Below are 25,248 nucleotides of genomic sequence, written 5' to 3'. Positions count from 1 at the left end.
TACAACACAGCTTCTCTTCGCTTATGAAGGAAAATCAACAACGTAACTCTGTCAAGCAAATCAGTAGAAAACTGTACAGAACTGACTGGATGGAAATAAGCAAGACTTTATGTAGAAAAGCTTTTGGAATATAACTGCTGCTGGTAAAAACCTTTTACACTTGAAAATAGCAAACTTGCAACATGGATTTTTCAATGTTTACAAAAGGGTTTCCCAAGCAAGAAGGAATCTAATGTGATACAGTAAAACTCAACTGACTGATTCTAGCAGAAATATGAAAAATCAGCACAACGGCTGCAAGCTTTTCACCTAACAACAGCAATATTTTACCAGTGTCGATGAGGTGTTAATGTGGAACAGCAATAATTTAATCTCAGTCTCCTGCTGGTCTTCAGTACATTCAGAATACACACTTTCTCCTCTCTGGAGCTCTGCAAACATCCACTGGAAAGAAATGCAATGAAATGAATGTTGTTGTTTTTTTGTCCTTAAGTCAGCCTCGTTTGGATGAGAGAGAAAAGGTGCCTCAAGTTCAGGTACTGCATTTCACGTGAATCAGTCCCCAAGATGTTTCAGCTTGGCACGGGTACACAGCAGTGGTAGGTAAGAGTATAAGCGCCTCGTGTGTTGAATCATCAAAAGTCTTCCAGTCAAAATAGAGGAGGACGCTTTCACTCCACTGGGTAGATCCAGTCAAACATTCATGTTCAAAGTGTCTGATCACTGAAAGGGCGCTCCAGGGCAGTCAGAGTGTCTGCACCAGCACTGGGAATAGCAAGGACAGGTGCTCGGCGCCTCTGATCGGGAGTTTGTGTGTGGTGTAAAAGTGGATGAGCTCTGGGATGGTGTCAAAGGGCGGGCTGTTCTGTCCCAGCACGTACTTGCCATCTTTACACTGGGTGAACTTCATGTGCATGAAACCTTGACAGCTCCTGTGAGAGTGAAAGCAGAACCGTAGATTGAGGACGGACATAAAAAGGAGAAAGAGTGAAAAAAAGAAGAGGGATGACGTTAAATGTAGGGCACATAAAACACCATTCAGGCTTCCACACATTTTGTCATGTAATGACGGTGAAAGTGACAGGCCAGATTTATGCTCACGCCTTTTTTTTCCTTTCGCTTTGAGGACACGATTCTAACCAACATTTAACACCATGTCACAAATTAGGAAGGAAGTGACATCATGATGGATGGATAAGCAGTGTTTTAACACATGGAAGAGAAACGCAAAGTCAGAGGGAGAGCGAGAAAGATGAATGCTCCAGACTGTGAAAGTGGCTCCGCTCAGAGGACCACACCTCCCCTTTAAAATCGGTGCAGCCGCGACACGACTTCCCCTTTAAGAGCCAGCCAGCCAGCCATGATGTATGTCTAATTATAGAAGCGGAGGGAAAGACAAGGGCTGAAACCGGTCACCATAATTATCATTGTTCAAGTAAACCAAATTAAATTTTGAAGAGCAGTGAAACCAAAAGCACTCACTGCAACTATAAACAGCCAAACAACCGGCAGTATGTAACGTCCCGCTGGCTTCCTGAGCACCAGAGCCAGACGCTTCATCATCAGAGCTCAGAGTTGACGGCGTGTTTTCGTCCAGTCCTGTATGTTTGGGGATTCTTTGTACTAAATGGTAGATTACAACCTACCAGTGCTTGTGCATATTACATGTTGGTTTAAACCTAGCAGGCCTGCCTACTTCAGTGCTGACTCACTTTGACACGGCTTCCTCCTGTCTCCATTAAAACATCCTTAATCAGTCACTGCTTCTATTGTTCCCATTTCTGTGTAATCTTAGAATAGCGTAGGTGGGGTTCACATTTTCCAAGGACAGATAAGAGCAATGGCCGAAAATAAACCCACCCCAAAACATACAGATAATGCATTTTTTGATAAAATGTGGGTAGTACTGCTTGTTATTACACAAAGAATCTTTTCTGAAGGTTCTATTGTTGGTATTAAATTTTAAAAAATCAGCCAAAACACCCTGATAAAGATTAAACTGATACATCTTCATAGAAGGACAGTTTAGTTTTCTCCCTTATTTCAATAGTTTAGTCTTATTTCAGTAGCTTCGTCTACCTTGTCTAGCTATGGTACTGGCACAAGATCAGCTAGTTTAGTTAAACCACTGAACTAGATGGTAAAACCCAAAGGATTGTGAAGATACACATACCTGAGTTGGGCTTTTACAGATTTTAAGGGTTCAAATTAGTATTAGGAGAAAAAAAAAACCCAGACTCTGTTGTAAATCTCTGTAAAATCAAACATGCAGATTCATCCATTGTGGTGGCCCTTTAGGGAAATAAGGTGGCATCTGAAAGCACTTTATCTTTTTATTTTAATCTTTAAAGTCAGTTCTTCTTCTTTTTTTTTAATTAGTGTATTCATCAGGTTGCTTGTCTTTTTGGTGTCTTTTAGTGATGCATGTCAGTAGATCTCAGGATCATATTGCTTTAGCTGGACCCTGAAGGCTGACTTCAGTGAAGGCCGGCTTCTTTATGGTTCAAAGAGTTTCTGGATATATTACTTCTCCAGCACATTTCCCAGCTGTTGAACCATCACCAGTACTGACCTTGTTGCTGGAGAAAAATGTGCGTGTGTGTGTCACATCCATCGTCTCATGTAAATGAGTAATGCATGAGCTTGTTTATATGTCAGCACAACACGGTGACACACTGTGCCTCCCTCACGCTCCTCTTCCCTCTCTCCTCTCTCTGCCTAATTTCCTTCTTGTGTGTCCCACAGAAGGTAATTCATATTCATTAGTGATTATGTGGAGGATGATGTGTGCACTGAAGTGTGCTCTACCTGGCTGATTACCACTTAGAAGGCCCGCTGGGGCCGTGAAGGAAGGCCACAGAGAGAACCCAAGGTTGGTGTGAGGACAGAGCGTTGATGGGAGAATGGTGGTGAGGCCAGGACAATGGATCATGCTAGTAATTACAAGGGAGAGATTTGACCAGATAAGCAGTATTGTGCCCTGCAAATGAGTATCGGGAGGAGAATCAGCGTGGCAGTGATCTTAAGTGGAGGTGATGGTAAAGGGAAGGGAGGGGGAGAGACAGATGGAGCGGTGTGGGAGACTGCAATATAATATCAGTAGCTCAGGTGGTGACACACACATACTTTCCACACACTCCTCCTACCACACTTGGCAAGAAAAAAAGAGAAAGATGCAATTAAACTGTATAGCTGCTCATCTGAAAGGGTGCTCGGGTGTTATGCTGCCTGTTGTTGCATGTGCATGCATGCGTGTGTTTCTTACCGAAGAGAGAGGGAGTAGTCTGAGCGGTTGGCCTGACTGTTCCTCACCAAGTAGCTACACTCTTTACACAGTGTAAGCAGCGACTCTGCTTCCGAACGTGACAGCGAGCCGTGGTACCATCTGAGCAAACACAAAGACATGACAAGGCATGAGGGGAAAAAGCCAAAACCAATAAACAAAAAAGGGTCAGTTTTACACCTTTGGGAACAGATGTTGACATGTGTTATAAAAATATATTGTAAGATTGACCCCAGTATGTGCAGCAGCAGTCTTTGGTACAATGTGGACCCGAGAGTATAGTTTTTTCCTTCTTTCTTCTTCTTCTTTTTTTAAAAAAAATTATTACAAAAAATGTAATGATGACAAACTCAGAGCACCACGCATTTTACTTTCCTAGCTCTAAAATGTCAACAAGCCAGGATGTCTGCTAGCAGGTTGTGGGATCACACAAATTAAAATCCATCCTCAGTGGGACGCAGATATCTGAAGCAAAGTTCGCTGCAATTCATCCAACAGCTGAGCACTTAAAACTGCAAATGCCAAACCCATCAGTTCTTTCTCTTGGCTAGCATGAATGTCCAGACAGAATTTTATTGCAGTGCATCACTCACTGCTGAAAACCTTCAGTGTGAACATAAGTGTTGGACAGACTGATAGAGCAAAGTGCAAAGAATCTTTGGAGTGTCATTAAAAGGAGGGGGCTACAAAAAAAAAAGGATATTGCAATATCCTTTTCTATAACGATGAGCTTTTATTAGGAGATGTCTGAGCAAGGGGTGCTGTATGTTACAGACTGACAGAGATGCTGTTTTCTCGCGGAGGAAACTACAAAGCTCAAAACAGCCTCTAAGAGATCATCAGGGAGTAATGGAGCGTAATAATCAACACCATCCTCATGTGAATGTGTACAAAGGTTCAGGCTTGTGAGAGCAACCCAGAGTGTTGCATGTGTGTTTGAATGTGTATCTGTGCTTAAGGCGTGTGTGTGCTTGGATTTCATTAGTAAAACAACCCTTAATGTGCGCAGAAACAGCACATAAATTACACCAATGATGTCTGAAATTAAGACTAAAGTAAATGTGTGTTTTTAATGTTCTGACTTAATTAGCTCTCGTTCTAACCTTACTCAGTCCTGTAAGGTCTGGTGAGTGCTGCTTAGCCGAAACACATAATCGTTTCACTTTAATGTGCCCAAGCCCTTAATAGATCAAAGCAGTGCAATCAGACAAGCTTTGGCTTTTTTTATTTATTTATTTTCGTGGGACCTACAATCCCCCGATTTCAAAATCACTTTTATAGGGATGCCTTAGGTATGCGCATAGCAGCAAATAGGGCTGCCAGAAACGATTATTTTGATAGTCGACTAGTCACCGATTATTTTTGCGATTAGTCGACTAATCAGATCATCATCCATTGGATGTACAGATTATTGCACCAGCAGCATCTGCTCTTATATAACTATCATTAGCTTACAGCTTTAAGTGTTTAAGGTATGTGCTAACTAAAAATAAAGACAAGATGAGAGTTTATTAAATTTAAATGACATTTGCGTATTGTTTCAATGGAGTTTAATCTGCTTGACGTTTATTCAGCTGTGTAAAAACTCTAACTTTAATCTCAGCCAAACCGATTTACTCAGGAACCAATAAAATACTAAAAAAAAAAGCCAAACAATAACATTTTTAAGTTATCTAAGTGACTTATATATCATGTTTAACCTGAGTAGCCAAAGACGGCGGTGGGTTTGAAAACGATTTGCCGGGAGTCCGCTGTTCTCATGGGATCTAGTTAGCCTAGTCCCCGGCTAGCTATCGAGCTAGTGGGTAACAGACGTCTCCGAAAACCTCGGAGCGCTTTTGAAAATATGTGGTGTCTTGATAAACTGAGCAGATATTTGAGGTTTACACAGCTACATTCTCGCCTGAAAATATGTTAAACGTTTATTTTGTGACCCAGAAAGAATAATAAAAGTAATATTAAAACTAACTAGCTGCCGCCATTGTTGACAACTGAGCTGGGCAGCGCTATGAATTCTGGGACACAGCTTCTTCTTCTTTGAGGTTTAACGGCAGCTGGCATCCTTGTGCATGCAGTGCTGCCATCTTCTGTTTCAGTCCGTTATTACACTCTTAAATCCTACTACTTATTCCTGCGTCTTTTGGGATCTTACAAAGCTTCAAACGACGCGTCGACTATTAAATTAGTCGTCAACGATTTTAATAGTCGACGTAATCGTGACTAGTCGACTAATCGTGGCAGCCCTAGCAGAAAGCATATATGTTTGCAGACTTTTCTTAGTTAATTTACAATCATGAATCTGCGTTATGAAGCACCTGGTTTGATTCTACATCTGAACATCCAACGCTTCAATGTACTTGGAGTGATCTGTGTTTGAACACTGAATCATTCACTGCATTGACCGTACAGTTTGATGCCTGTAGAAATGTCTTTATCCTGTGCTACAGTGAATGTAAATGAAGTGACAGCATCTAGGGCACTCAGTCATTTCCTGTCAGAAGTAACTAAACATCAGAGCATGCAGGCCTCTTAATCTGATTAAAACCTGAATAGTATGGCCCATACTGATAAACAGAAACGGATGATGCCGACTTTCTATGGGTTTCAAAAAAGACAGCATACATACACCTGCTTTTCCAGAGGCAGAGTAGGGTCCACTCTCTCCCCCACCATTGTGAGGCCTTCGTGGGGCATTCGAAACTTCATTCCCCCTCCCGCCAGCGGACTGGATCTGGGCCCCAGGGGACGCAACCGCTCTGTTGGCGACGAGGAGCGATCCCACTCTGTATTATCAAACTGCGCTGTTGGCAGGCGGGGACAGAAAGAGTGAGTCATGTTATTTACACAGCAATATTATCAAAAGGGATTAAGCCTCTCAGCCAGACTAGGGTAAACATCAGACATCGGGCTACTGCAAAGCTGCGCATGTGGCATAGACCTCTCATGGGTGGGTCACACTACAGGACAGCATGTCAGGGTCCGACAGTGACAAAACTATCAGCAGTATTATCACAATTACCACGAACGAGTTTGTAAGATTAGGAGGGCAGCGGGATGCAGGAATTTAGCGTCTTCTCTGCTTTCTTCTCGCACATGTCTTTGTTTGCAGTAGACAATGCAGATTACTCGATGTTGACTGTACCAATACTACTTTGGAGCAAATTACAGAGACTGAAGTGTTATTTACCCCTTTTCTGTGAATTCTGTGAAATTGAACTTAGTGAACTTGTAATTAAACATTAAGTGCACCACAGCACTACTAAGTACCCTGACATGAACACAGCCGACATCCTCGTTTATGGGGAGCTTTTCATGCATGGTTGATGCACGAGGGGAATGCGGTAAGAAGGGAGTGCTTACATCCCCCAACACCACATCCAACAGTTACAACAGGCAGGGACAGACGCAGGTGCTACAGATGCAGGCTGCTGGTGGCTCAGAGGCAGAGCAGATGCAGGACAACAGCTTGGGTCATTAGGTCAGGGCGACTGCATGTTTCAGTGCTTGGGGTTGAAGAAGGAAAGTAGGGGAAGGGGGCTGTTGGTGTTTAGGGTGAGAGGTCACCTTGTTCTTTGGTGGGGTGCTCCTCCTCCAGCTGACCCACAGGGGCAGGCCAAGGCAACTCCGCCAACTCCCTCATTTCTAATAAAAGGCGGGAGCAGGGAGGAGGCAAGAGAAAAAGGAGTGAGAAAACAACAGATGGGTTTAAGCGAAGTTAAGCATGAGAAAACAGACAGGTGAGGAAAATGGTGATGATTAAGGGGTGAAAGTAAACTCGGGTGCAAGATTTTAGAGTGAAGAGAAGCGAGAAGTCGACGTGACAAAGAAAGAAAGAAAGAAAAAAAAGAGGAAGCTGAGAGTAGGAGAGAAGACGTGTCAAATGAGAGATGTAGTGCCATTCAGTGCAGTTAACTAAACCTAGTCAGAAGGGGAGACGTGATATACTGTACCTTCTCTCTCCTCTGTCTCCACACACGTGAACAAACATAGCGTAGTGTTTCACAGCCAATATTTAAAGTAATTTATTGTGGAAGAGACGACTAAAGAAAGCAAAGAAAATGAAACAGAGACAGCAGGAGATGTCAGGCGTGGGTTATTTATCTCTATAAGTACATCGTAAGAATCTGTCCCTTTGCATTAGATGTAATGAAAACAAGGATTTTATATGCAAGACAACCCACAGCGCAGCGTGACAGAGAAACTGCGACGCGTGGGGACGAAACATGCTCCATTTACCGTCGTACCTACAGCTACTGAAGGTGCACTCCGAGGCAGATCTGAAAATAGCTCATTATATACCATGGCAGGCGACCATCTAATGTAACAGTCATTACCGCAGCCTTACACACACAGACACACGTACATTATGCATCTTCCCAGCTTCACACTGTGCGTTCAGCTCCTGCTCGCCGCAAAAACGGATTACAAAACAAATAAAAGGGAAAGAGGGGTGACATCTTAATGAGCCGACAAATCCAAAGACCCCCTGGGCCCACGACATCAAAGGCCATTTGAATGGGCGTTTGGAAAGAGACCCGGGCTGTACATACATGCCTCTCTCCCTCCCTGGTTAATTATTGAACAGGCAGACACACTCCGCCACTTTCTCTGGCTCTCGGTGAATTATTGATGCATGGCGCAGTACAATGGCCCCATCTGGAGCGGGCCGCACCTCTGCTCAAGCCAGGATTAAAGTGTGGCCTGGCACCCCTCGATGGGAGACACGCACGCAAACACAGGTCCACGCGCACACGCGCACGTTTAACCTGAAAGCCCGACAACGCCGCCACTGCAACACTCTGCTGCCTGTCAGCTCACCTCCACATCACATTTCACACCTCTAACTCTCAAGCAAAACTGAAAGGGATGTGTGGAAAGAGAGGAAGGTTTAACATCAGAAGCACACAAAAGCAAGTGAAGGGTAACGAGAAAAGAGAGAAAGAGAAATTGGAGACAGCTGAGACAATTTATTAGAGATCAGCCATCTGAGTTAGAGATAACCTCAGCTAGTGGCGTGTTACAGGAGGAGAAAAGTCCATCAAACTTCCTCATTTTTACTGTTATTGTTTGTCTGGTATTCTTGAATCTTAGTTGCGCTCGCTCATTAAAAAACTGACTTAAAAATTAAATAATTTCCAAAAGACTGAAGTGGTTCAGCTGTTTATCCCGTCTCATCTTTTGTAGATTTTTGCTTTACTTAATAGAAAAACGACTCATCTTTAACTGAATCCGACTGAGTATTTTTAACAACACACTGGTTTCAAGGTGTTTTACTCAATTTATTTATTGATCGTACAACTTCTATTTAGACAGCTCATGTTACTGCACTAGCCTTGCTTATCATCAAGAAGAAGCCTGAGAGTACGAAACCTTCAAAAACTGGCAGTCAGACAAATACGAACTCCAGACAAGTAAGATGCTGGGAAATCTGCAAAAAGTTAACACTGACTTACTAATATTGGGAAGGGGGGGGGGGGGGGGATTATTTATGTAAGGCGTGAAAAGTACTGGGGAAAAATAAAGCGACTGAATCAGCAGCAACAACAGTCTGAGAACCCTTACAGCTCGTTAAATATCAGGTTACATTCACGTATTAAATAATAACTGCTCAGAAAGTAACAAACTGTCAGACAGATTTTGTGACTGTGTAACTTGTGCTGTGACCTTTGCACACATGCTACAATGACTACAACAGCCCATCTGTAACAGGGAGGGCTGCACCCGTATATCAGGGGTGGGATTTTGTGGTAGAGCATCAAACACTTCATGAGGACACGATGTGAGACTCACTTAATTTATTAAAGGGCTGTAATACGAGAGCTTTGATGGACTTTATTTTATTTTTATTTTTTTAAAGAAACAAAAGAAAAAACAGGTTATCTTTGCGATCCAAATGGATCTCTTGTCACGGTCTGCGGAGACAGGCCGTGTGGTGGTGTGTGTGATGGACCCAGGTGCGTACACAAGTGAGTAGACGGGAGTGAACTTAACAGAAAGCGAGCCTTTATTATGGCTGAAGACAAAGTGTACAAACACAGCAGGGATAGCTAAACTAAACTGGGAAAACTAGTACTGTGGCAAACTAAGACGACTCAGAGACTATGATGATCACTGCAAAGACTGACCGTGAAAACATGGAGGTGGGAACACAGACGACGCGACACAGACTGCATGAAACACAGAGGCTGTGTCCCAATTCAGGGTCTGCAGCCTTAAAGTACGCAGCCTCAACGATCCTCAAGGGCCGCGTACTTAAAGACCGCTAAGGCCGGAAGTGCGAGGCTTGTGAAATGGGACGGTCTAGCCTCCGTTGCGCTGCCCAGGTTGCCTAGCAACCATGACACTAACAGCTGGAAACGTTTCATACAGCTTTGTTTGACAGAAATGAAGGAGAAAATCTTTTGTTCATTTGTTTGTTTGTTTCTACATGAGCTTTGATCATTCTCTGATTAAGCTCAGCTATTGAACGGCGTATATTTTAAAGTAAAGGCTTTAAAACCAAGTTAGTACAAACGTCACTAATGTCACATAACTTTGCCGACATGTGGCCAACAGGAATGTTTTAATGTTCTTCGTTATTAAACATTTGCACATAAATAAGTGACATAATATTCAGTACTGACTTAAAGTTTACTCTTCGGGCGCCCCTCATCCGCCGTTTTTTTTTCGGCAAAATGATCCACACCCACCGCCGCGCTATGCATTCTGGGATATGTTGCGCCACGAAGTCTACACCGCCACGTCCTTAAAATTCAGGGAAATGAAGGACGTATTTGAGGGCCGCATTTCGAGCAGCCTTCGAATTGGGACAGCCTTCGGCGCGCCACTGTGACGTAATCGGCCTTAAAATGCGGCTTTTAAGGCTGCAGACCCTGAATTGGGATGCAGCCAGAGACTAAACACACATGAGGGATGATCAGGGGAAGTAGCCACACATGGGAGCACAGCTGACACACATGAATCTAAAGACAGGACAGGAGAAGTGAAACTAAATACACTGACACTGAATACAGACTTTCAAAGTAAAACAGGAAACATGGAGATTAGACATGACATGAACTACACATAACCACGCAGACATGACTCATGACAGGTAGACGCACGAACCAGGGAGACTGAGTACAGGGGGAGATGACAGAAACGACAACATGAACTTGGCAACATAAGACACACAGACATAAACACATGAAGGGCAAGGGAGACTTAACACAAGGGTAATATAATTACAAATGAGCTAGAATAACTTAATGAACCTAAACAAACAATAAACATCAAAATAGACTAAAACTCAAAACACTTGGTTGCACAACCCAGGACCATGACATCTCTCTTCTGGAAAAGACTGAGCAGAAGCATTACAGCACAAACCACAGAGCTCCTCCGTTTAATAACAAAAGACTGAATCCCAAGCAAGCAAACACACACAGACACACACACACACTTATTCAAATTCACAAACTCACAGCATGTCACTGATTTACTACCAGGGAACATCTGTTTTCCATTCACTCCTAATGGAACCTGTGGGTCTGTCGTCCACAGAAAGTTCATCAATACAAAACAATGAGAATGATGGTTTACAGACAAATGCACGCCCACATCAATAAACAAAGGCAATCTTTTTCATTTGTAAAGTAAATAATGTCTATGCAAAAAAAAGAGTGTTTTTTCATCCATTTTTAACCCAGATAATGAAGCAGGTAACTGCCTGCCAAGATCTCCTGTTGCCAAAAATACCTGCTAACAATTACCAGAAATTATCTGAGGGGGAGGGAAACGAGAGTAGGTTTTACTCTGCGTGTTGCACAGAGGACACATCTCCTCCTGTGATGGATAAGTAACTTTTCAAGTGCACCAGCTGTTTTCTGTGTCCTCATAATTAAGGGAGAGCAGACAAAGACAATATAACAGCATCATTAGGTCCAGTAATGAAGACAGCTGTTTTTCCAAATACCTCCGGCATCACAGCGTGTCTCTACACACAAAGACCTTCTGCTGGACACAGTAAGATTTATAATTATCACCTTATACCAAAAAAAAGTACATTCAAACATTCCTCACCCATCTTTTCTTTCTTCATTTTACAGACCTACATTATATCCATGTCCCTCTGGATTTATAGTGCTCTCCGTCTTTTTTTCTCCGTGCTGAGCATTCCTCCTTCTTCATCACTACTCCTTCACCTGTTTCCCCCTTTAACTGGGACATTGTCTTTCTTTTCAAGCTACCTTGATCGTCTCTTTTCTTGCCCTACTCTACTTCTGTTATCTCTCGTACAGGCCAGTGAAGAAGAGACACAAAAGAAATGTCTTTTCATTAATGCCAGTCAAGGTTTAGGCTGAAGGAGGGAAAAGGGAAAGACGGAAGGGGAAAAAAGACAGGAAATGTGACAAATACAAAAAAAAGAGGTGAAAGTGAAAGAGAGAGAGCGGGCAGAGTCTATTGTGTGAGTAAATTGATGAAGAGACTGGTCAGATGCCCCCAGGGCCTGCTTAGAGATACAGAGAGCAGCATCAATCCAGAAATGGAAATCTCATTTACTGTTTCCTTTTTTTCCCCTCACATACACACACGAAGGTTACTGTATAGACACACACACAAACAAACATGCAGACACGCGCATGTTCAGGGTAGTCCTGGGAACCTTGCCTTGTCAGAGTACATGCATCAAGATAAAGCCTATACACACACCCCATTTGTCATGGTGTCTTTGCAAGCTTTGCACAAAAAAGCATCTACTTTGGTAACCATGAACACTTTAAACCGCCCTTCAGCATCTGGCTTACGGTGCCATTTAGTTAAGAGAAGGATTTGAACTATTCATCTGTATATTTTCTTGGACAACCTGCAAAGCAATTGCCTGCAGATAAAAAGTCATACAGTTGTGATCAAAAGTTTTCATACACATTTACATTTGAAAAACAAGGACTGGATGGAGGTTTGAGCTCATTTTTTCCTAATCCACACATGTTCAAAAGTATACATACAGGCTCAAATATACACAAACACATTCACTTAAATCTGTTAACAGTTATACTGGTTCTACAATGTTTACCTTGACAAGGCCAGGGCTTATTAACATCATTAATAACATCATCATTGACTACAACTGGTAGTTTCTCTTAAGCAGGATATGCTTGTGAGGGCTCATTGGATTGGCCAATGCTCAGAACAATGGGAAGGTTCAAGGAACTCAGTGAAGAGCTAAGAAGGAAAATTTTAGGATGAGATTTCTAGGATCGGTTAGGATGTTTAGCAACACACCAGAAACCACCAAGGTTCAACCCTGTGATGAACTGGAAGTGTTGGAACACCGGCGGTCACTGTCCACACTGACCTCTGTTGCACATCACCATGGACTGAGAAAGTACTGACCAAGAAAAAGGCCCTGCCCTAAGACGGACACCTCCTAGCTTAACTTAAATTTGCAGCTACTCACATATTCAAGCCAAACGCCTTCTGGAGGAAAGTTTTATGATTAAATGAGAAAAAAACAGAGCTATTTGTCTACAATAACAAAATGTTTGCAGTAGTAAAGTAGAAGCTTTCAAACCTAAAAACACTGTAATAACAATCATGCATGGTGGTGGTACCATCATGTTCTGGGGCTTGGACATAACTGTGTGTTCCAATAGTAAAATGATACCAAACAAACATTTTTTAATGAATAAAGTAGGCTAACATAAACAATCCAGACAGACCTTCCCAAAGCCCCAACCTGAACCCTATTAAAAAAATTATGGATTATTTTTCAAAGCATGGTCTGTACCAGGAAACCAGCCAATTTAAATGAACTCTACCATTTCTGCCAAGAAGAATGGTTAAATATTCAGCTAGAATCACACACACTGTTGTCTTTATCTTTAACCTCCTAGGACCTGGTGTCCAAATATGTGGGCATCACATTTTGGGTTGTCTAGACCAGTGGTCCCCAACCCCTGGGCCTCGGACCGGTACTGGTCCGTGAGTCGTTTGGTACCGGGCCGCGAGAGTTGAGGCTCAGGTGTGAAATGTATGATTTTCAGGGTTTTATCGGTTTGCAGCGTTAGTTTGTTATCGTTTTTATCGTTAACTCGGTTTTCCTGGGTCTTTTCACGTGTGTTATGAATAAATCTTCTTTTTTTCGGTACCAGTACTAGTTTTATTTTGTTGTATTTATCCGCGACACCTTAAAGGCCGGTCTGTGAAAATATTGTTGGGCATAAACCGGTCCGTGGCGCAAAAAAGGTTGGGGACCGCTGAGCTAGACCAAAATACTAAATTTTGCTCTATAAGGGCCTGATGTCCGAGGACATTATGCTGCCACTGTTCTATCAAAATTTAAAACGAATGTCCTCATATGAGGATCTCATTTTTCTCAGAAACAAAAATCTGGTAAAAAAGAAAAAAAATCTGGTAATTCTTTGTTTTTACATTCATCAGGTCTCAATCAGCCCAAATCGCAAAGAGAAATTAAAAATGCATGCCATGAAAGAGTTCAGGTCTTAGGAGGATAAACAACGTTTCATCTCCCACTCCCACTGTTTTAATGTAGCTAGTTTCTCAAACTTTACTCAGCATGTGGAGCTAGACATGTTTTCACTTTTTACTGAAGTTAGACAACATGTCCTATCAAGCAATTCTCCGCTAGCACAACCTACTATTTAAATGCATCAGTACTAAGAGCTAAATCCTAGCAGCACCATGCTAACATGCTTACAGAAATAACACTGCTAGAGTAATCCATCGCTGCACATAAAACACAAACCAAAGCATATCAAAATTCTGACCTGATGATGTATGAAAAGTTAACGAATCATCAAAACAGTTTGGGAAATGTGAAAGTATAAACCAAAATTCACAGCAATCACCTAGTTATCAAAACATTTGACTAAAAACCAAAAATGCTAATTGCACAATGGAAATAGAAGAAGAGCCATCAAAAGTCAAACATAAAAGTCACCAGTATGAATCTGCTGCTCTGGTGAGTAATACCTTGCCACAATGCAGGGTTTTTAAACAATGGTGCATTTACCAGTGCTATACTTGCACAGGTTGCAAAATCCCTACTGCAACAGAAGTGGAAATTTCACCTTCTTTTTAGCCTCAAATAAGCTAATTTATGTATATTTAATGCACTGTATTTAAAAATAAAAATGCACTATAGATTCATAACTATTTCACTTTAATGTATTTTTGTGCTGCAAGACTTATTCTGAAGCTATACCCAAATAAGCCCTGAATTCACCACCACCTTGCTTCTAGGATGCAAAATATTCATAATGAGCAGCTTCTGTGTATGGGGAGGTGCAGTCCTTTGGTGGTGCCTAATGAGCAGCTGCACAGGAACAAGTGGAGGATAAGTGCTTTGCTCAATGGCACCATAATAGTAATCACTAGGGGTGGCAATGTTATTCATTCAGCTTCCCTTTTCCAGATTTCCAGCTGATTTGTGCCTCTCTCATCATGTGCCCACTCTTTCAGACTTCACACAGCCATCACTGGCATCGCGTGGCTCAAAGCTATTGTCGTGGACTATAAAATACAAAAACATGAAATACCTTATACGCCCACTCGTCTGTTCATTAAGTGTGGCAAACGGAGAACTAATAAGACGGTGCCTTTCATTAGCTCACTAATAATGCTGAATGGCTGCAGGGCCAATCTCTCACTGCTGGACCGTCTATTAACTTCCAGGAATTAATGACTGCTGTAATTTGAGCTGGATGGTAGTAACTAGTGACAGCTTTCTAACGTTGCAATTAAAACCCACTGGGCTGAGAGAGGCCTGTCATGTCCGACTCCTCGGGCACTGACAGGCTCAACCTCACAGCGCTGGCTGATATGGACCTGGCAACCGACAGAAAATAAGCACAATGCTTTGGAGGCGAGCTTATTTCTGATAATATATGAAACACAGCTACAGCGTTCAATATTCATCCATGTGATTACATGTAACCATGGATAAGCTGTGAAAATCACAATCAGAGAAGCTTTCGCATGAATGCAGTGCAATCCTCCCAACTCCCCCACAGCCACACACTCATCTGTGCCAACAGCACGCAACACCCTTGAATTAGGTGCATGGTGATAATCAGAGCTGGGAAAGCTAGTAGAAACTATTTTATGTGTGTGTGTATTTGTGCATGTGAGTGGGTGATGATGTAGGGATGCTGGCAGATAGCATCCCCCTCCCCGCTGCCCCCTTCAGCAGGTTATCTGAGTGAGTATGTCACATCCGCAGGGACGAAGGGCTGAGGGGACAGCCCTGTCACGGCTGCTGTGTATGTGTGAGCCTGCGTTAGTGGATGACTGATTGCACCCCGCTACAATGGCCCTGACTTTCCTTCCTCCACACCTCGCCATAGCTCCCGACCATTAATACCCCTCACCGCCCCTCCCCGCAGAGGCACTGGGACTCCAAAAAACATCCAGTGAGCTGCCACCAAACATACCATAACCTTGGATGTCCCTTTCTATTATGCTCCAGCTAGCATTCTCTCCGTTTTCATCTCTCTTAAGATCTTTCTTACTCTCTTACCTAGTTCTCGTGTCATTTCCCCCCCCCTTCTTTACATCCCTCTATTTTTCTGACCTCCCCATCTCTCCCCATCCTTGCAAGTGGGCCATGCCTAGCAACGCTGAGAGGGCCTGGGAATATGGATTAAAGTGAGAATGGAAAATACTGTTTGTGTGTTTACACTTCAGTGCTTTGGTGTGCTCAGACAGACAGCACGCCAGCTCAGAGTGCTGACTCCAAATGGAAAAAACAAGGGGTCAGACGACTCGAGCTGCACAAGCGTTTTCCTCCGCTGCGTTCTCTAATGGTGCTGTAAGCGCTCCTCTGCAGGAGTGCACGGCGTATGTGGCAACAGGAAGAAAAGCTGAAGAGGAAGTAAATGACAGATAAAGAAGGAATAAATGCTAAGTAGGTGAAAGGTGATATTAGCTTTTAAATTAACTGCCATGCACCTCCTCTTTGAAATCACTCTCAAATAGGTTAACGTGTCTCTTCATTGGTCCTCTGCGTACCGCGATTTGGGCATGAACACAGTGTGCATGGGTATGATTCTGAAAGTGTGCATGTGTCTGACAATGGTGTACGGACCATGACTCTCCTATTAGCACTAGATCAGTCACGCACATGTAGGCATGTAATTAACTGAGAAGAGGGGGATGGGGTGGTGGGCATACACACCAGGGAAAGAGAAGAGAGGGGAGTGAGGACAAGGCAAGTTGATTTATTATCCCATCACCTTGACCTTGGTGACTTGGAGATGCAGCTCAATTAGACTGGCAATGCCTTGCACTGATCCACTCCTAAATCAACTATCAGTCCTATTGTGTTTCTCTTTACCCCTCGGTCCCTTTCATTCCCAGTTCATCCTTTCCCTCCAACTCGACTCCTTATATGGAACATAACGAGATGTGAGACATGAACTACACAGCTTTAACAAATAGGAAAAATGACACGCTGTGTCAATTTTTAAAGACATATTGTAGCTAATATGACATTGTTGATCTTTAGCCGTCTCTTCTTGACAACTATTCCTTTTCCCCCAATACGGACACAGAAGAAACCATTATCGGTTTTAATGATCACTTCATAGATTAAGTCCACGGTCAGCCACATGTGTGACAGCAAGAAATCAATATTCACCAGAAAGCATTTAAACATTAAAAGAGAGGCTTTTCGTCATTTGAAATGAGAGTGAAAGTCAGAGTCCTCGCTATTTCCTGGTAAAAAGGAGATGTAATGACTGGGTGGGGTTGAGGGGGTGTAATAACGATATTAAAGGTCAAGAGAGTTAGACGATTATTTCGCCTTGTAGTATCAGCAGTAGGGGTTGTCTGTGTGCTCCTAGGAGTGCTCTGACCTTTAAAAACAGAAAATTTTGATCCTGATTTTAACCATCTTGACATATTCTACAGATTTTTTTTTTTTAAAAGCTAAAGCTAAAACTAAATTTGAAAAACTAAACATGCCTCATGGATCAGACTAACATCACACCATCTGGTTTCAAGAACTCTCGTCTGATAGGCATTCACAGGTTTACTCCGAGGCACTTTTAACAGAATAGAGAACTGCCAATATGTGGCCACTTTTCTTTGCAAATAACCTGTTATTATGTGAGACTGCATTGACTAAAGCAGTTTCACGCATTCACTGCAACCCCAAACCTTTCTATATATTACCTGATGGAGTGCCGACGAGAATGCAAATGTTCAAATGCCCCCGTGTGAGAATAACAGGTGTAATTGTCCAGTAAAATTATAGTGAGTGAGTGGGCATCATGCGTCCTGCGTGCTCTATCCAGGCAACACCCTCATTTAAATTAAACAGGACATTATCGGCAGCGAGCAGCGCCTCTGAAGTGAATCATGTCCTGTTTTGTGTGACATGTAAAAAAGGAAAACTTTCATCTGTTTCTCTTAACACTGACTGAAGGGAAATGGTGTGATTCACCGCTTCTTCAGGCTCATAAATTACTACCTAATTAGGCAGTATAACTAAAAAACGAAGCGCAGTTCAGAGTCTCCATTGCTTACATTTTGTGGGAAATGCATTAAATAACCTATAATCTGGAAAATATTGACAAAGGTTTAAAAAAGCACTACAGTTAGTTTTCTAACTACCTGCAAAAGCTTTAGAGATGTTGTCCTTTTTCCATTCCCAGGGTTGGTCATATTCATCAGCCGGTCTCTCGTCATCTTGCGGCAGCCTGCTGCTCTCCTTGCCCTCTTCTTGAGCTTCTCCATACACCAAACCCAGACACTGGCCTCGGATGTCTTCATAGGGGGTGTCATAGAGCTGCAGCCCTCCACGCGCTTGACCTCCTCCTGGGTTACGCTGCAGCTCTGTCACGTCAGATCCAAAAGAACAAGTTCATACATCGCCACGAACATATACATGCAAAAATATGTCTGTTGCATCGCGTTTAACCAGTCTGAAAGAAAACAGATAACATTACAAAATAATATCTGACACAGATGACGTTCCCCTATGCTAATATTATTCCGAGCTAAAAAATTTAAACGAAAGGCCTGTTGAGCTCTGCCTCGACTAGAATTAGGGGAAAGAGATAAATTATGTTTGCACAGCTTGCTGTGAGCTCAGAATCTCATATGGGGGGGCTTAATGATGCCTTGGGGTAGATGCTGAGCAGCAACACAGTAGACAGCCCGCCACCCCTCCTCTTGTCCAACCTGAATCCCAGCAGCAATCTAGCACAGCTTAACGCAGCATCCGCAATTCCCTGTTAACATTTTCATTACCTTCTCTGCAGGTTTTCAACCAACAAATGCTACTTGGCACCTGCAACTGTTATGTGGAGTCAAACGTGGCCATGAGATAAAAGGCTTTAAGGTTATTGATGCAACCAAGAGGTGAAAATCTGATTTCCAAATGCATCAGTAAGAGCCTCTATGCTGCAGCAATACCAAGCAGCAATGGCTTTTTATATGTAGACCTCAGAAATGTGCCCGCTTTAAAAAAACAAAGTAGTGGTAGTAGTGAAAATGAGAGGAAAAAATAGAAGAGCAGACATTTCTGTGCACACATCTGGTTGTTTTGTAAGGAAGAGTAGATGGAAAGGTTTGCTTTCGAAAGGCAGAGAAAAACTTTAACCTTCACACAGCAAGATACAGCTATTGGGCGGTCTTGTAATCACCATGGTGACCAAGTGGTGGGCCCCTCGGGAAAGACCCAGAGGTAATGGAGATGAGGGTGGAGGGCAAATCGTGAAAGAGATGGAGCAAGGCAGAGAAGCGAGGGAAAGAGGAGGAGAGGATGTGGTGGAGCCGTAGGAAAAGGAAGGGGAAAGGGAAGCAATGAGGAAACAAGAGGAGGGCGCGAGAGAAAGGCAAGGAAGGGCGGAGGGAGGATTGGGGTCTGTCAGTGTTTGATGTTAAGTCATTGAGACAGAAGCACAGCGGGGCTGTATGCTGCTCTACCTGCGCTGGGAACCCGTGGTGCCGTGGCAGCCCGGAGATGGAAAAGATGAAGGTCGGGAGATAAAAACCGACATGAAGGAAATAAAATGGTAAATTCACAGAAAACACGATGGAGAAAAACACAAGCAGGGGGTGGGGGTGGGGTGGCGGGTGTAAGAAAACAGCAATTTGACAGAGTGACAGACACTGGAGATAGAAGGGAATGACGACAGGAAGTCTGCTGAGTGTTTAGGCATGCAGACGCGTGTCAGTTGGGAGACCAATCTTTTATCCCCACGAGCACAATTTAAGAATCACGACGGAGCTGCTTAAGAAGAGTAACATTAAAGATCTTTACTACTAAAAAGCACCGTTTTCAGGACAGTCTTTGTGTGAGATCATTAAAATTCTGATTGCGCACCTGATTTTGCTGCTTTGCTGTTCTTTAGCGGGAAACGGCAGATTTAGACAGACAGAGGGACAGACAAAAGCAGGCAGACAGACAGGCAGGAGTGACAGACTCAATGCAAAGTCAGTGAAAGAAATTTGACAATGGCCTCCCAAATGCTGCGCCATCACCACTGCGCATCTAATAGCTCCATCCAGCTGAACCACAAAAGAATTTCTCCAGCATTTCTTGGTTTAGGCGAAGGACGGGATGCACCTTGCACTTATCCGTGATATTATGAATTTCACGTGACGACTAAAAGGGCAGCACAAGCGACGGCGGAGAAAGGACAGGGCACAAAATTCGGTAACGGACAGATTAGAGTGACAGCCGATGACTCCCCTCAGGGCCGGGGAGAGCCCTTGAGATGAAGTGAGATAGAGAAATGGAGAGAGAGGAGGGGGCAGGCTTTCACACTAAATGACTGGGACAGACGAGGAAGAGAGAGGGGCTAAAGGGGCAGACAGAGATGTTATAGAAGGAGAGACAAATGGAAAACGATAGATGTGAGCTAGACGATGTGGGAGAAAATAATCACAGAGGTGGGGAGGGGTTCAAGACTGTATCGTGGCTAGACTCAATAAAGGGACTTTTCGTGAGGCTGAGAACTGACACAGCTGGCTGCTAAAATACTCTGGGATGGTCTGTTACAAGGTGAATACTCTGCTAATAAATGTAGCAATTAAATAACATATTATACGATATTTATACTGAACTACAGAGAAAAGGATTGTTATATTGGTCTTCTGGTTTTCTTCAGTAAAGAGAGAGCTGACAAATTACACATCCGTGATTTTGTTACTTGCATTTAATCACTTACATGTAAGAGCTGCGTAGATTAAGAATGACGATTTTACTTTTATAGCAACTTAAAAACCAGTGTTTGCAAAGTGCAAGAGTAACAAAAATGAGAGGAAATTTAAAAAAAAGAGAAAGTTAAAGCAACATTATGTTATAGAAACAATCATGCAAGAATAAAAACTTCACAAGTCTATAAAAATGTGCTTCAGGATGTAAAACGGCACTTATTCCGCAAGCTTTATACTTTGGGCGCCTCCAAGCTGGAGGGCACAGTCTTGACTATGAATGACCCGAGGGCTGTGAAGCAGCTCGATGGAGGTGATGGTTTGGCTGTGTAGCTTGGGAACAGACCAAGAAATACTTTAAAAATGATCAGAAAATCTTTCTAATCAGGATGATTAGTAAGCCACAGATGAACCCAGCATCCCTGTTGTACAGGGATGCTGGATGCCACACTGTAACCACAGTTACAGTGTGGCATCCAGCATCCCTGTTGTACAGGGATGCTGGATGCCACACTGTAACCACAGTTACAGTGAACCACTGTAACCACAGTTACAGCGGTTCACTGGTTCAGTTATATTTGTATTTTTCATAGCGGGTTTCTGCGTTCTGGACGAGGTTTCTGGTGCCAAAGTGCAAAACAACAAAGCTTTATTCAAGCAGCCATCACTCACATGAACGAGTCATCCTACAGGCTGTCCTACATGACGTTGTGTAATTTTGGTATTATTATTTATTTCTTCATTATGTCTGTACTTGTACTCAAAATGTGCATGTGAAGATGCAGACCAAATCTACCTCTCAGTACAAATAAAGTAACCTGAACCTAAAATGTACAAGGAGCTAATGAAGAGAAGATACCATTAAGGTGACGTAATGCCATCTGCTAAAATCAGTAACACATCCAGCTGTTGTATTCTGAAGCTGCAGGAACGAGGGTGACATTTAGATGAAAAAGGATGAGAAAAAAAATTAAAACCTGTGGCAAAACTGGGACTGGTTAAATTAGGGTGTTAAGGGCCCCCCTGACCTGTTATGACCCTTTGGGCCTCATAGGGCTCCATATAGCCGTTGTTTTCACAGGGAACAGGTCGAAGATCTGGGTCTGGTCGGTGGTTCAGTCGAGCATCAAATGGGTCCGAATAATCTGTGTCTCCAGCCAACGGAGCGGACGGCACCACCTAAAGGACAAAACAAACTTCTTCATGAAAGAGAAGATTTACACAACTTTAACTTGACCCTCTGGAAAGAAAATGCTGACTCAGTATAATGAGTCACATTTTCAAAAGGAGCTAGAAGTCCAGTGACAGGCTATAATTAGTTGGACTTTTATCCATCATTTCTGGAGTTGCACATCAAACGAGCCAATCCTAGAAAACAAGTGTTTTTTGGATAATTGGGAATCACAGTCTCCATGTTAATGCCAAAAAAGTAAGGAGTGCTGCACAGAAAGATCCCCACTCACTGAATGGCATGCTAAATAGGTGTTTGCTCACAAACAAACACACATGTACAGCATTACCGTGTATACTATATTTAGCAGCTAATCAAGGCAGTTGACTCTTGAATCCCTTGAAGGAAACATACTGCATCTTTCTTGTCACATTAAATGAATAAACAACACAGAGAGAAGTCATCCTATCTTAGCACGACCCAGTTTTTGGCTGAAGGTAGAGAAGAGGAGATTAAAGAGGGAAACGTCCAGTTGGTGGCATTTGTTCTTTCTTACAAGCACAGGAGGTAAACAGTTGTAACCTGGCACAGTGACAGCCACGTAGGAAAGCATATGGTCGCACATGCATCTACAAACCCGTGCACACGCACAATGTTCTTTGTCTGTCACTCTCTGACAAAGGAAATCACTGTAGCGAGACTTGCTGGCCAATTTCAAGATAAACACATACGCGCCCGGGTAAAATTACATCCTAATCCCATGTTGATTCTGTAACAGGTTATCTATCAATGCACAGGAATCTGCAATGTTAATTAGAGTGCGGATGTTCCCACGGACCATGGGAAATTAACGAGAACAGAAGAAGAGTGGGGCAGAGAGGGGAGCTATTGACTTCAGTTAAGACTGCTACTTCAACCCACTTCAGGACATTTGCACTTGTAGCATTTTCCATGAGTGGAGTCATGGATTTAACTGCAGTGATGAAAAGCCTGAAATATTCCATAACTTATTCAACATATGTTGCCGAGTTGATGTGTACACCATACTGCCGTAAAAAAAAATTTTTTTCTTCAGTCGTTCTGTTAACATCTGCCCTTTTTTTGTAATTCTCAGTAGCTTTTCTACAGCACAATATGCAGAGCACGCAGCCAAGAGAGCAATACAGTCCTGATGACTCAAACAGCGCCAAAGAATAAATTTCAGCTCCCTTTGGCCCTTGACATATCACCATACACCATACAGTATATGGTTCCTAACATCTGCTCATGTGGAGGTCTCTCTCAGCTTGCAAAACCAAACCCCATCTATTATTTATAGGACATAAACTCAGGGGACTGTGACCCTCTCTGATTCAATGGTCCGCTCAAGCCATCAATAATTCTTTCTTCAGTCTAAGGTAGTAAGATTATATGTTGCATAGGACATATCATGATTTATGTAAACAATGCATATTTCAGACACAAATTAAAGCCACTTGCTTATGGAGTCTGATCAATAAAACTGTCACAATGATGGAAATGGGATGAGAGAAGTGGGAGAGTTTCTTTCCTTCGCTAGCCATCCCTCTAGTTCTCAAGAGAGCCACATAAAAAGCTTGTCGTCGCCTACATGTTTCCTTATATAGGTACAAAGAGAAACTCACTGGCTCTTGCTGATCCTCTAAAGAGATGGTGCTGAGTAGGATCTTGGTGCGTCCCAGTTCCTGTGAGTCCACTTTGATCAGTCTGTGTTTAGGAGACTTCACGTCCACACTGGATGACTTCATGGGAGACCCATAGACGGGTGTTGCAGGTTCAGAAGTTCCAGACTCTCCCCTGGGTCTATTTTCTGACTCCTCATAGGGATCTTCAAAATCGAGGTCTCTCTGGAGCCGATAGGCTTTGAGGATCTCGCTCTCTGTGTAGTCTGGTGTTGGAGGCTGTGGAGGCACCTTCTTGCCAAAGCTCAGATAGTCTTTTAACCACTTGGCCATTTCCACTCAGCTTCCAAATATGCCAGCGTGTGGTGAAGGGAGAGCAGGAGGCTGGAGGAGATAGACATGGACAGATGAAGGGTTATTGGTTTACCTTTTTTTCTTGTAAGGCTTTGTGAGCTATGTGCTGGATTTGCTTTGTGAGATTTTGTGCTTTTCTAAATGTGACAGGTTAAAAATTAAATCTTTCAATTATAAAAAAAAACAAAAACCCGCGACGATAATAATCCACAGGTCCTGCTTCACTAACAATATTTGTGTAGGATTATCTCCCCCTGATCACAGAGCCACGATTTCGGTGCTTTTACATGCATTGGTGTGACATTAAACTACACCGACAGCTGGGCTTTACGCACTCCTTTTGTTTTACGCAGGGAGCAATAACGTCTGGCATCTGGACTTTGCCCAAGGCTGCAATTACATTTCACACCCCAGCAATAAAAGGCGACTCTATCACGCGGTGACACAAAAGTAAAAGCAAAGTCTGGAAGAGAATATTAGAAATAAACGAGGAATTAAATAAATATAAGTTGCTTTAAATTTTAACGATTTCACTTTTTGGAATTTGTGGAACACAAAATAATAAGTTCAGTTTTGACCCAGTCTTATTTCAGAAAGCCGAAGATACGCGGATTTCCCTAAACTTCCCCTCAAAAGCAATGACCAAAACACTGAATTTAAACGCCAGAGCGAGCGCTGCGCTCCGAAAGCACATTCACTCACCCAGCCAATTCAGTCCTTCAGCCACTTTGGATGCTTTATTCCGCGTTTTTCCATCTCGATGACAACAAAACGACACCGACAAGTGTCAAAACCTTCTACTTCCACTTTTTAATTCCACAAAAGCACAAGAAAGAACGAAAGAAACCAAAACAAACAGTATCCTTTCTAACACAAGAGCCCTGAAATCCAGCAGAGTTCCTCCAACGACTGGCGGAAAATGCGCGAGTGACGAGAACGACTACAGCTCCGAGAGAAACTCAACCGAGCGATTAAAGGGGAGGTGCTTCGTTCCCTGTGGAATATCATCCTACTCCCTTTCGCAGTCAGCCGACCGTTCATTCATTGAAATATCTGCACATCGCACATGCTTCAACAATAGCTGCATCCTCTTAAAGAGGATCCAGGAGCTGAAATAAATAAATAAAAAAAAACCCACCTCGCACGAATGTCATCCAAACTTGTGCATTATTTATTCGCATGACATCATTGGACAATTTTAATGTTTCAGCGTCAGTCTAGGTAAGTTAAATGATTTTGCCTTTAACAACTGGGAACTTCAAACGCACTAATAGTACTGAAAATGTCATCTGCTTCCCACGCAGTTGACAACATGATCAGGGTTGTAGGGACCAAACAAAAGAAAGCCCTACCACACAAACAAGATGCCAAAAGGCATCAAGTCCCATCCACTCTGAGGAAAAACTTAAGGATGTTTGTGTTTCATCTTCTCTTCTAATCCTTACTGACCTCTCTGAATGTGTTTCATCCTCTCACAAATGTCACATCATCCTCTGCACAGGCAGGAAAATTGGATTGTGTGCAATAGCGGTTAAGGACCATATAAGTCTGTTAAAAGACCGTAAATGCCTCTTTCTTTATGAGCTCACTTTCTCCCAGGGGTGAGAGAGAAAGGATGAGGTCAGCAAGCTAGA

At 42.8% G+C, this 25,248-nt stretch overlaps 1 protein-coding gene across 2 annotated transcripts; it reads right to left on the bottom strand.

Moving 5' to 3' along the window:
• Positions 1-24,550, bottom strand: shdb (Src homology 2 domain containing transforming protein D, b). 2 transcript variants are annotated; one of them, XM_006800440.3, is made up of 8 exons: positions 24,317-24,550; positions 23,264-23,644; positions 21,478-21,628; positions 17,900-18,121; positions 6,848-6,925; positions 5,910-6,084; positions 3,266-3,385; positions 1-932 (listed from the first exon to the last, which is right to left on the bottom strand). In XM_006800440.3, exons 2-8 carry the CDS (start codon positions 23,591-23,593, stop codon positions 746-748), a joined length of 1,263 nt encoding a protein of 420 aa, XP_006800503.1. In that variant the 5' UTR covers positions 23,594-23,644; positions 24,317-24,550; the 3' UTR covers positions 1-745. The 2 variants fall into 2 exon arrangements, with proteins under 2 accessions (XP_006800503.1, XP_006800504.1); XM_006800441.3 differs by lacking the exon at positions 6,848-6,925.
• Between the last annotated feature and the right edge of the window lie 698 nt (positions 24,551-25,248).

Source organism: Neolamprologus brichardi, chromosome 23 (assembly GCF_056152115.1).
Source record: "Neolamprologus brichardi isolate AB-2024 chromosome 23, ASM5615211v1, whole genome shotgun sequence".
Lineage (NCBI taxonomy): Eukaryota > Metazoa > Chordata > Actinopteri > Cichliformes > Cichlidae > Neolamprologus > Neolamprologus brichardi.
The sequence above is the reverse complement of the archived record's forward strand: the minus strand, read 5'-3'. Positions and strand labels throughout refer to the sequence as shown.